The 13597-nt window shown below is 37.5% G+C and overlaps 1 protein-coding gene across 8 annotated transcripts in view; it reads right to left on the reverse strand.

The window, feature by feature from the left end:
- Positions 1 to 13597, reverse strand: part of Strbp (spermatid perinuclear RNA binding protein) — a 105868-nt gene that overhangs the window by 19661 nt on the left and 72610 nt on the right. For all 8 annotated transcript variants that reach the window (XM_090330599.1, XM_090330605.1, XM_090330604.1 and 5 more), the window contains 3 exons: positions 8860 to 8952; positions 8033 to 8232; positions 667 to 825 (listed from right to left, as the gene is read on the reverse strand). In XM_090330599.1, the coding sequence (XP_090186725.1) occupies positions 667 to 825; positions 8033 to 8232; positions 8860 to 8952 (452 nt within the window). The remainder of the gene's footprint in view (positions 1 to 666; positions 826 to 8032; positions 8233 to 8859; positions 8953 to 13597) is intronic.

Genomic DNA, 13597 nt, shown 5'->3' on the forward strand with positions numbered 1-13597 from the left:
GTCTTTAAAGGGGTAATGAGATTTCTTTTTTTCCAATACTAGGGCTTGAACTCGGGCTCTGGGTATCATTCCTGAGCTTTCTTAGCCCTGAATGTTTCTTAACACTCGGGTTTCTGTGGTTAATGGGAGCTAAAGAGTCTCACAGACTTTCTTGCCCAAGCTGGCTTTGAATGGTGATCTTCAGACCTAAACCTCCTGTATAGCTAGGATTATAGATGTGCCGGAGCCTGGCAAAAGTGGTAATAAGAAATCTCTGAAGGCAAATCTCTACTAATCACTCTCTACTCTTCCACTAAAAATCACTTTTTGTAAAAATGACTGCAGACATAAAAATATCTAAAAACTTCAGAGCTGGGAACGCAGCTCAGTGTCAGGGTACATGCTCAGCATGTGTATAGATGTCTCTGGGTATATTGTACAATGTGCAATTATTTTGAAAAATATTTCTAGTATTAAGTTATATAAAACCAAGATGTAAAACATCATGAAAACATGACTGTCTTCATGAAATAAATCTGGATGAAATAAAGCAAAATATTAGTAATGTCTGCTTCTACAATATGCAGGTTTATATATACTTTTGACTTTTTATTTTTTTCGACAGCTCAAATTTTCTACTATGAATATGTATCACTTTTTTTTAAGGGACAAAATAGAAAAATATACCTCTAAGGTACTGGAGGTTTCAGTTGTAGAATTTCCAGTATTATTGCTTGAGTTTGAAGACACTGTTTCATTTTTGCTTTCATTGTCTGACTTTTCATCGGAACTCATACATTCAATATCTGCATCGAAACCTGTTGGGTATCCCATTGCCTGTAAAACCTATGAAAATTATATCAAGATACAATTTTACTCCGTTTTATTCAGACACCATTGATCGCAGAGAGGACACTAAGAACAAGTTTCATATTTATAACATTTAGGTTCATAAAAACAAGAAAGGACAAGACAAAGCTAAAAAAATATGTAAATTTTTGGTTGAATATGGTGTTAAGTATGGAGGTAATACTTTATGAAAAATGAAGAAGTCCTCCTAAAATATATTTAAGTACAGAATGACAGAAAGAAAAAAAACAATCAAACCTGAGGTTAGTTTTGATTTGGTTCATTTACTTTGAAATGAGATGTAGAGAAAACAAGACAGTGAAGTTTAAACAATGAAATGATGGGGAAAGTCAAAGAACACACTGAAAACAGTACAGTGGACTAAGAAGGGAAAGATCTCAAAATGGAATCCTATAGTTCTCTGGTCCTCAAATTTCCATTGACAAACCAGGAAATTAGGTAAAGCTGACCTCTGAATTCTATACTCAATTTATTAAAGGAATTGGCCCACAATGGGGAATCAAGAATCTGCCTGCTAATTACAAAACAAAATCTCAAATGTTCTACTTACCAACAATGCTTTCAACTTAAACTGTATTTGAAAATTCAAAGTAAAGATTCAGTATCTGGGTTTGTTCATCATACTACGTTATTCAGGAACAAGTTATGGCTTCTACCTGCATCCTTCCCCTCAAGACTTGACAGCTTTATCACTACCTCCAATGTTCAAACTTCGACACCTAGGATTTCTTACACTTTTCTGAAATAAAGTTTTTTGAGCAATGTGTGTCTGTGTTCACAAGAAAATATTTATTAGTACATTTCCTTAGAAGTAGTTTGATACTGATGTCAGCTACTAATTAAAACTTTATTTTTATATTGGACTATTGATGACTGAACTCTGGCGCTTTACATACTATGCACCTGCTCAGTGCTGAACTACATCCCCAGCAAATAAAACAATATGTCAGAGGATAGAGAGATAAGTTCCAAAGATCCTTGCTTGTTATACCTTTTAGGTATTTTAAACTGATAAAAGTGTAAAAGCAATGCCACAGTTAAGTACAATGGCTCCATACCTGTCATCCTTGGTACTCCAAAGGTAGACTGAGACTAGCTAAGACAAAAAGTTATCTTAATCTCAACAGATAAACTTGGCATAGAGGCACATACTAGTAATCTCAGTTAGGTAAAAGATATAGACAGGAGAACTGAATGTTGAAACTATACCCTGGATAAAAAGAAGAAACTCTACCCAAAATAATAACTAAACAAAAAAATAGGCCCAGCAATGTGGACCAAATAATACAGCACTGCTTACTTAGCAAGTTCAAGGACCTAAGATCAACCCTAACAGTGTGAGAAAAAGGTGGCACTGTAGTATTTCATATTTCTTTATTCTAACAACAGTGCGCATCAGGATATCAACAGTTTCATCAGGATACCAACAACTTACATCTATAATCATAGCTTCTCAGGAGAAGAGGCTGGGAGGGTCATGGTCTGAGGTCGGCACAAGCAAAACCATCAGAGACTCCATGCCAATGAATAGCTACGTATGATGGTGTGTGCCTGTCTTTCCAGATACAGTAGGACATATAATAGAAAGATCAGAGACCAGGCCGGCCTGAGTAAAAAGTTAAAGAGACCCAGCTCAAAAATAACATGAGCAAAAAAGCTGGAGGTATAGCTCAAGGGCTAGAAGACCCCTAAAAAAGAAGCGCAAAGCCCTGAGTTCAACGGCAGCACCACCAGACTTTTTTTTACAAGAGAAAAAAAATTAGATATTTCAAAAAACTATTGCAGCCACATGAAAGAAAAACCTTCACAGACAATGGCATTATGTGTTAAGGATTTTGCCAATGTAAATAAAAGTGTTACTCTAAATATAAATCTAAATAAATAAATAAATAAAAATAAGAGCTTAAGTGGAACTTTGTACCAAGAGAAATAGAAATTAATTCATCCAATTCATATACAGGGAACTTGGCATTAAATCATAAATAAATAATTTGTATCCATTTGGGAATAAAGCCAAGAACATTTTTGTAATATCTTAAATTCTGAAAGTTTACACTAAGTATACTACATCACTTGGTTATAGCCTCATCAAAATTTTATAAAGAAAACACCTCCTCTACCAAGTCCTACAACTATATTCTCCTGAGAAATTTCATCCTAGACATTAGTCCAAAATTAATACAGACAATGTAAGCTAAAAGTTAAAACCTAAATGCCAAAAACGGTATATATACATAAATGTGCATATGACTGTACAAATATATATACATATATGAGTATATTGCATGTGGGTTGTATGTATGCATTTGTACATTGCATGTATATAAACCTACACACACAGAGAATGAGAGAGACAGGGACACAGAGAAAGGGACAGGAGACAGAAAGGAGAGAGACCTGTTGGGAATAGGGGTTCACACCTGTAATCCTAGCACTCAGGAGGCTGAGATGTGAGGATCGAGGTTCAAAGCCAGCTCAGGCACTAAAGACTGTGAGACTCTTATCTCCAGTTAATCTCTAGAAAAGGGGAAGTGGGGCTGTGGCTCCAGGGGTAGGGCGGTAGCCTTGAGCTGAAGAGCTCAGGGACAGTGACCAAGCCCAGAGTTCAAGCCCTGAGAAAAGAAAAGAAGTCAGACGGACGGACGGACGGACGGACAGATGGACAGAGACAGACATACAGACACCCTTTTTTCCTGGAATACAGAGGAGTCTGAGAAGATTAGCCTCAAAGACTGGGGCTAAGAATGAAAAGAAAATACATGCAATTCTATATATGGCTCATCACTGAAAACATTCATAGATTCTGTAGAATGGAGGTTTGATATCAGATTCTCATGACTCTAAAAGCCTCTCTCCCATCTAACCTTTTCCACAATAATTAAAGCTCTCTGCATAGAATTTAGCTGATTATGTACCTAAAGGTGTCCTTTGTGAGGGGATGGATACCAGGTTAAAGGAATGGGAAAAGAGCCATGCACTGGGGATCATGCCTATAATCCTACCACTCAGGAGGATAAGATCTAAGGACCTCAGTTTGAGGCCATCCCAGGGAGGCAGTCTAGAAGACTCTTATCTCTACTAAACTGCCCCCCAAAAAAAGCTAGAAGTGGAGATGTGGCTAAAGTGTTAGAGGGTAGCCAGACCAAGCTTATATGTATGTGGAGGTACCTATTTCTGTTTTTGTTTTTGTTTTGATTCTCTGGTGTAATTTGTCAAGTTACTAAGCTAGGACTGTGAAGAGTTTTATCTAGAGGACTTACTGTCATGAACACACTGCATGTGAAATTCTTCTGAATTGGAACCTATAGTACATAGTATAACCTTTATGGATGGCAATTTGGTAATGCATGTCTGGCACACAATAGTATTCTTAATACATTCTAATAAATTAACCAATTATTCAAATATGCTTTCCTTTTGGCCTACCAGTGTACCTTTAGAATATATCTTAGGAGACCATAAGATCAAAAGGATCGCAAAGCAGCAAAACTAGAAACACTGAAACCTAAAACAACTATAGTAGCTTGATTTAAAAAAATATATTTTTAGATAAGCAAAGAAAGATAGGTTCTCCCTCATGCTGTACACAAATATATAAAATATTCACACTAAATAAAAAATAAAAAGACTGAATTAAGGTTTTACACCCAATGAGTACAACCCCAAGTTTTCAAATGAATTTTTTTTTCATTTTACTTTTTGAATTTTACAAGTTTAAAAAAGAATAAAGGCTGGATCACAGTGTCAGCTCCCGAGTCTGCACTGTGTCCCTGGCCAGTCAGTTCACCATCTATTTCCCCTGGCCGGTCAGGTCGCCATCTACTTCCCCAATAAATTTACCTTTTTATATGAGACTGTCTCTGTGTGGTGGACTCTGGTGGGACATGGAATCCCCACCTGGAGGGATGTGGAATCCCCTCCTCTTGACCCCATAACATTTTTGGTGCAGGAGCCGGGAAGAGTCCTTAACCACAGGGTAACGCGTGGGTTCGAGTCCCACTGGTGAATGTGGAATCCCATCAATGGCGTCAGAATTCCCTCCAGGAATTCTTAACCATCTTTTTTGGGGAAATCGCCAGGGTGAAAAGTAAAGGCTTCCGGAGTCTTTACAGGCCTTACAAGGTGATCTAGGAACACGTTCAACATTTGGTTTCTAGTACCCTGGCACTCAAGTGAACCTATGCTGTGATTCCCAGCACCCCAACCACTGTGAAGGTAGCAGGAACGAACCACTGGGTTCATCACTCCTAGGTAAAGACAGCATGTGAGGATCCTGGACTTTCAGACTCCCAGAGAAGTCACTGAGGTCCCTAGCTGAAGTTGTCCTCCAGAACAGAAGAGGACTAGATATATTGTTCCTAGAGGTATGAGTGTTGCCCCGGGGAGGAGAATGTTACTGTTGATTGGCCCATGTGTGATTAATGAAATGTGCTTTAGTAAAAAAAGGATCAGTTATAAAACGGATGATCCTACACACCCAGTATAACCCCATTTGTACTAAGGTAAACTAGTCAAGGATTTGACTAGGCTAAAAGAAAAGTGGGGGTGTTAAGGGGAGCAAGGAGTGTTAAGGGGAGGAGGGACTGGCGCCATCCAGAATGCCTAAGAGTTCCCCGCACCATTGGGGAAGGTCGACAATGGTACAGTCCAGCTACCTTTGCCCTTCTAGGGAGGGGCAACCTTGACCTTCTCCCCCTCCCATCCCCACCCCCCCCATGAGGAGGGATACCCGCTTGGGTGGGGGTGGGCCTGCTTGGTGTGGAGACCTGCCCAATTGTGCGCCAACTCCAACTAAGGTGATAGGTAAATTCAAACACTGGGCTGTAACCCTATTGGCTACCTGCATGTGGCAAGAGTTGGCAATGGTCCCTCTGTGTATGTAACTATCCCACTGGTGGCCAGGTTCGACCGCATGTGTTTTGCCTTAAAAACCCAGCATGAGAGCTGCTCAGGATCACAGTGTCTGTCAGCTCCCGAGTCTGCACTGTGTCCCTGGCCAGTCAGTTCACCATCTACTTCCCCAATAAATTCACCTTTTTATATGAAAAAAAAAAAAAAGAATAAAGGCTGAATGCCAGTGGTTTATACTTGTAATCCTAGCTATTCAGGAGGTGGCTGAGAGGTGAAGATGGCAGCAGTTCAGTGCCAGCCCAGGCAAGAAAATCTATGAGATTCTTATCTCCAATTAACCACCAAAAACCTGGAAGTAGAGCAGTTGCTCAAGTGATAGGATGCCAAACTTGAGTGGGAGCCTTGAGTTCAATCAAGCCTAGTACCAACATGAGCCCCAGTACCAGCACACAAAAATCCATTATAAAAATGTATCACTGGGGCTGGGAGTGTAGCTTAATGGTAGAGTGCTTGCCTAGCATGCATGAAGATCCAGGTTTGATTCCTCCGTACCACATATATAGAAAAAGCTGGAAGGTGCTGTGGCTCAAGTGGTAGAGCTCTAGCCTTGAGAAAAGCCCAAGAACAGTGTGTGCTCAGGCCCTTAGATTTAAAGGCACACAACTGGAAAAAAAAATTTTTTTAATTAAAAAAAAATCACATCAAATAAAAATAGCATCTAACTTACATGGCAAATTTTGCTCTACTAAAAAAGAAAATCCTACAAACTATAACTGACTACATGTATCAAATCATAGATGCTTTTAGCAGTTATCACAGGTACATTTTTTGTGAAGATATAGATGAAGAGAAATGCTCATCTGATCTTTACATCAAAATAGCTGTGACTTTCGGGTTGTGTGGTTTACTTCACAAACTTCATCTATCATTTTATACAGAAATGAGCTCTAAATTTGTAACTCACTTTTAAGAGTACAGTATAGCTCAATTATTGTAAGTTTTATTAACCTTAGTCCTGGGTTGTCTTTTGACTAATTTTCAATTCATACTTTCATCATCATTTAGACACCCTCACTGTAAACATGGTAGAATACTGTTTAGTATTTGTATCACTTTGTTACTATTTTTGACACGTTCTAATCTGACATTATATACTTGTTTGTATATATAGCAATTACATATTTACATATATATGCTGTCTATGTCTCCACCATATCTTCATTAGAATGCAAACTCCCTAAGTACAGATCTTATTTTGTTAATTGCCATATTCCTAATATCCAAGACAATGACAACAGCACTTAATCTACATTAATAATATTTGGAAACAGAAGGACCATCAAAATAGTTCCCTCTTTTTCCACCATACTGTTACATGACAGAATTTTTCCTAAGTGAAAGTTAATCTCGAGTGAACATGATCTCTGACATGTTGGCATTACTCTACAAAAGGTTAAATGTCTCTATAGACACATCCAATTGGGATACTTTCCTATAAATCTACATCAATGATTTACTCTTCTAATAGAAAATATTCTTCTCGCTAGGCACAGGGGCTTACCCCTATAATCCTAGCTACTCAGGAAGCTGAGATCTGCGGATCAAGGTTCAAAGCCAGCCTGGGCACAAAAGTACCTGAGACTCTTACCTCCAATTAACGTCTAGAAATCAGAAGTAGGGCTTGGCTCAAGGGTAAGGCGGTAGCTATGAGCTGAAGAGCTCAGGGACAACACCCAGATCCAGCCCCATGACCCACACACACACAAAAAAATATATATTATATATATATAATATATATACATATTCTTCTCCACAGAAAGATTCTGAAGCACAAAACAGCACAATTCATGAAGCTACTATCAATATTTATGAAAGAAAATTATTGAAATTATAAAATATCCAATGATAGGAACACCTTTAAATAAGCAAGAATATTCTTATCATGTTAATCACAGTCATTAAAAATTTATACAATTAATGAAATAGCAACTGAAATAATTACAGAGCAAAAAATTACATGCACATTGTAAGCTCAAGTTTAAAAAATAGATTAAAGTTAAAAATAAACTATATACAAATATTAATGTTATATGCTATGTCACAGAACTATACAACTAATTTTTTTACTTATTTTTTCTCCACTTTCTACATTTCATGAAGTTAGCATAAATTATTTAACAACAAAAAATCATTTTGTGATCCAGAGGTAACGAAGTGTCTATGTTACTATCATTAAATTTTGAAGATACTGATAATTTACTATAGGAAAATAAGTACTTTTTAATCAAATAAAGACTAACAAAGCATTTAGTCAGTAAAAGAAATACAGTACCTTCACTGCTACGTGAAGTTTTGCTGTTTTCTTGGATGGTCCTGAGGCTTCATAAGTTGTGCCATCCACATCTACCGACATTGTGAAGACTGGGGCGTGGACAGGGCCAGACTGAGACAAGAGCTTATACTGAAGCCCAGGTCTGATCTGATTGAGCCTCATCAGTGCATTCATAAGGTCTATTGCTTTACTATCTAGGACTAATTAAAAGAGAAATAAGATCAGTAACATAAAAAAAAAATAGAAAAAAAAGAAAAAGAAATCACTACAAACTTCCTAGTATTTTGTAAGTGAAAACTTCAAAAAAAAAAAAACATATGCAAATGAATTTCAAGTACTCCTAAAATTACTTGTGCTCATGTAATTGAAGAACTGATGTATCAATTTCTATTTGTCAATATTAAAGTTTATTATCTAATGAATCACATAAAATATGAGTGTTCAATAATCAATTTCTCAGTTAAGATCTATTCTTTCTTTTTTTCAGGCAGTGGGTATTGGTCGTGGGACTTGAACTCTGGGCCTGAACGCTGACCCTGAGTTCTTTAGCTCAAGGCTAATGCTCTACCACTTGAGGCACAATGCCACTTCCGGTTTTCTGGTGGTTAATTAGAGGTAAGAGTCTCATGAACTTTTGTGCCCAGGCTGGCTTTGAACTGCAATCCTCAGATCTCAGCCTTCTGAGTAGCCAGGATTACAGGTGTGAGTCACAATGCCTAGTGAGAGAGATCTATTCCAAATGAAGTCCATTCTTCATTTTTTATTTTGCTTTGTGAGGTTGTTAAGCTTTTCTAGTTTACATAGATAAAACAGAAGATTTTACATACTTTTTCTTAAGTTTCGTTTCATCTTCTTATTGGGATCTTTATCATCCCCTAACCCATCTTCAAACGGCCTCTTTATAGCTGAAGACCCAGCACCTAAAAAAATATATAAAAGCTTCACTGTCAGTCAAAACAATGGTTCCACTTACTAGTATGCTGAGATAGGAAAATCTCAGGAATCGCAACAAAGATCACACAATCTTTTCATTGCCCAATTAAAAATCTAGAAATGTAAAATATTTTTACTCAATTTAATATTAACAATTTTATAAATGTATTTTCCCATTTATCCATTTTTACACATAAATATCTACACATAGACTATGGCCTGAATGTTTCTCTCCTCTCAAAATTCATCTGCTGAAACTTAATCCTCCATATAGTGGTATTGGGACAGAGAAATAAGGAGGTTATTAGGGCACAGCCCTTATAATTGGGATTAATGAACTTGTACCAAGAAGCCAAAAGCAGTTTTTCTAGTCTGCCTAAAGGACACAAAGCAGGCTCTATCTGAAAGTAATGAGCCCTTACCAAATACCAAATCAGCTATAGCTTTAACTTAGAACTTCCAATGTTTGGAACTGTGGGCAAAAATATTCTGTCATTCATAAATAATCCAGTGTTTCATTATAGTAGCCCAAACAAACTGAAATAGTATATATTTACATGTCATTTACAGGCAAAAACTCTGGAAAATGTATACCAAAATATTAAAGGTAGTCACCTGTTACTAGGATTTTTATTCATATCTTTCTTAATGTTTCTAAAACAGAGAATCTATTATATGCACAAATTTTAAACAATATGTTAAGTCTGACTATCAAACCATAAGATTCTTCTGCCACTTTAAATCTCATCCAAGGGGTTCTTCATAAATATCTCTTCCTTGCCGGCGTGGGCACGGTGGCTCATGCTTGTAATCCTAGCTATTCAGGAGGCTGAGATCTGAGGATCAAGGTTCAAAGCCACCCCGGGCACAAAAGGACCTGAGACTCTTACCTCCAATTAACCTCTAGAAAACAAAAGTGGGGCTTGGCTCAAGGTAGGGTGGTATCCTTGAGCTGAAGAGGTCAGGGACAGCACCCAGGCCAAGTTCAAGTTCCATGACCCACAGAGAAAAGTCTCTTCCTAAAGTTCTTATCTCGTATCAACTTCATAACAATCTCTATGGTATCAAAAATAAAGGATATAAATATATACATTGATTTTTTATGTATGTCCTCAGGTTTTTTTGAAGTTCAAAGGTGTTTTATCTTTTTCTATTTCATAAAGAATCCCACCAGAAGCTGGCGGCTCACACTTGTAATCTTAGCTACTCAGGAGGTTGAAATCTGATGATCACAATCTGAAGCCAGCCTGGAAAGAAAAGTCTGTGCAACTCTTATCTCCAATAAACTACTGAGAAAAGGCCAGAAGTAATGCTGTGGTTCAAGTGGTAGGGGGCTAGGATGAGCACAAAGAAGCTCAGTGCCCAGTCCCTGAGTTCAAGCCCCATGACCAGAAAAAAAAATTCAGCACAAAACTTAGAAACAAAGAAAGGGAGAATTAATCAAAGTCTTAGACAATGCAGCCAGTTAATATTTCTGTCAAGTATAAGACAGAGGCTTTGCTATCCAAGTTTAAAGAGGGCAAGGAAGGAGAAAAAGCTCATCAACCTGTCCAAGTATGTTAAATAATTCTGTCTTCAACTTTAAGATGTAGGTGTTAAATTTTTACCAAGGGAAAACTATGCCCAAGATAAACATGACACAAGGTTTCCAAATGTACCTAGTGAGTAAGAATTTGCAATACTATTAAGATTGTATTTTTTTTATTTTCCCCTAGGGTAAGTACTGACTTCAGCACTTGCTTAAGTCTCTATTTACCACTCAGGTCAATCAATTTTGATTGATGTTCTCTTACCAGAAGATAACCTCTACTTAGGGTTGTGTTTTCTTTACATTACATAGAAGTATTGAGTGTGCTAGTATTGAGTGTCTAGTCAATCTTCACCCACATTAAAAGCAAAAGCTCCATGGCTAAGAATGTGGCCTAGTGGTAGAGTGCTTGCCTAGAATGCAGGAAGTGCTGGGTTTGATTCCTTGGTACCACATACACAGAAAAAGCCAGAAGTAGTTCTGTGGCTCAAGAGTAGAGTGCTATCCTTGAGAAAGCTCAAGAACAGTGCCTAGGCCCTGAGTTCAAGTCCCAGGACGGACGGACAGACAGAGAGAAAGAAAAAAGAGAAAGAAAAAAGAGAGGGAGATAAAGAGAGGGGGAGGGAGGAATGGAAAAGAAAAATATCAAGCTCTGACTGAAAATCACAAATGTACAGATCTAGTATCTATATCACCTACATGAATTGCATTTTATGGAATAAATTCAACTTACCATCTCAGCCATTGAAAAAGTAGTGAAAAGTTTGGAACTAATAGTAACAGGGGAAAAAACAATCTTGCTATTAAAAATTTTTAAAAAATAGAAAGCAAGTTTAACCTTGATAGCATATACTAATGAGACATGCTCATTTTGAGGCAACAATTTTTTTTGGGGGGGGGCACCAGTCCTGGTGCTGGAACTCAGCACCTGAGCACTATCCTTGGGTTTTCTCAAGGTCTCCTGCTCTGCCACTTGAGCCACAGTACCACTTGAGGCTTTTTTCTATGTATGTAGTACTGAGGAATTGAACCTGGGTCTTTGTGCATGCTAGGCAAGTACTCTCCCACTAGCCCAAACTCCCAGCCCCAATTTCTTTAATATTTTAAGTGTTACCATGTGCCTGGTAGATCTTTATATGCACTAACTAAATCCTTATAAGAACACTGTGAAAGCCAGTGCCCTTTTCATCCAGGTTATAAATTCATTCAACAACACATATTCAGTGTTTACTATGCAGAGAACTATTTTAGGCACTGAAGATCTACCAGGGAACAATCATGCTGTTATAAAGAGTTTTAAGACTTGTCAGGCACCAGTGGCCCACACTTGTGATTCCACCTATATTCAAGAGGCTAAGCTCTTGAGGATCTCAGTTCAAAACCAGCCCAGGAAGGAAAGTCCATAAGACACTCATTTCCAAATAATTACACACACAAGGTAGAAATGGAGCTATGGGTCAAGTGCTTGAATGCTAGCATTGAGCAAAAATAAAAGCTCAGGAACAATGCACACACACCCTAAATTCTAACTCTAGGACCATCACCAACACACTCACACACACCCCACTTCCCTCCCCCCCACACACACACACATGCTCATGAATCACGTCTGTAATCCTGCTACTCATGAGGCTGAAATTAGAGGATCGCAGTTCAAAGCCAGCCCAGGCGGGAAAGTCTGACATTTATCTCTAAGTAACCACCAGAAAACAAAAGTGGAGCTATGGCCCAGTGTGGTAGAGTGCTAGCTTTAAGCAAAAGAGCCCAGGGACAGTGCCTATGCCCTGAGTTCAAGCCCAGTAACACCATAACCAACAAAAAAAAGTAAAAAAGAAAAATGCTTACAACTTGGTGGTGAAAGGTCATAGAGGATAGTAGGGATTCTTTCAGGAGGAAAAGATATTGCTCTTTTATACAATAAAAGAGAGGTCAGAAAGGTATCACTGATGAGACAAACTTTTGATGTAGACCAGAAAAAGTAAGAGTGAATTATTTAGCAAATTGGGGAAATGGATGGTGGTAGCAGATAATGAAGAGAAACTGATTATAGAAAAGCAACAATCTTCAACCCTGGTGCTATTAATTGACTAAGTCACAATTCCACTCCTAGTATGTGAGAGTAAATAAATCAAAAAAGATTTCTTATGGATTCCAAGTTCAAGGACAACTTAGGGACCATAAAACAATGCTTGGTCTTACAAAACAACAACAAAAAAACTGATGAGACCAATAAGAAAAGTTAGACAAAATGTAGAACATCTATTCCTAGATAATGAATAACTGTAAAGTAAAAACAGAAGTAAAATAAACCTTGGGGAGGAGCATCTCTCTTAGGAACATTATTCAAACACAGTTAACAAAAATAACTGTACAGAATACTTCTATATTTTCCAAATATGTAATGTGTCACAAAAAACTAACTAGGTTTCAGGACTCATAAGTCAAAGCTGAATGAAGTTAAGAATCACAAAGAAAAAAAAGTGGGTAAACCTACATACTACATGCTATGGTTGTGAAATGCTAAGGGTAAGATAAATTGGAATAGTCCATACTTCACAAATTCTGAATCCTAGTCGCAAATCATCTTGATATCTAACTGCATTAAAACGATCTAGAATTGCAAATTCCAGGGGCACACAAAAAAAATTATCCTCCCTACACAAAGATATATGTCACGCGATGGTGACTCACACCTGTGATGCTAGCTACTCAGGAGGTTGAGATCTGAAGATCGTAATTCAAAGCCAACCAATTAACCAGAAAAAGAGGTGTTGCTATTGCTCAAAGTGGTGGAACCTTAAGTTCAAGCTCCATGATTAACCAAAAAGAGATAACATTATTTTAAGCTTTAAATTCTCTATAATTTTTCATTAAGTATCTCCAGTAGTCATAATTATCAGGCAGATGAGAAGACACAATGCTGTGATCAAACAGAGAAAAAGCAGATAACAAAAATCGATCCCAAATGACATTTCAAAACAAACTTAATTAGAAGTATGAAAAGACCTCAAATAGGCAAAGTAATTTTAAGCAAATAGCACAATGTTGGGAGTATCGCAAAACCTGATTTCAAATTATACTTCAAAGTCATAGGGACAAAAACA

This window comes from Megascapheus bottae, chromosome 3, assembly GCF_031878675.1.
Source record: "Megascapheus bottae isolate mThoBot1 chromosome 3, mThoBot2.hap1, whole genome shotgun sequence".
In the NCBI taxonomy this organism is placed as follows: Eukaryota; Metazoa; Chordata; class Mammalia; order Rodentia; family Geomyidae; genus Megascapheus; species Megascapheus bottae.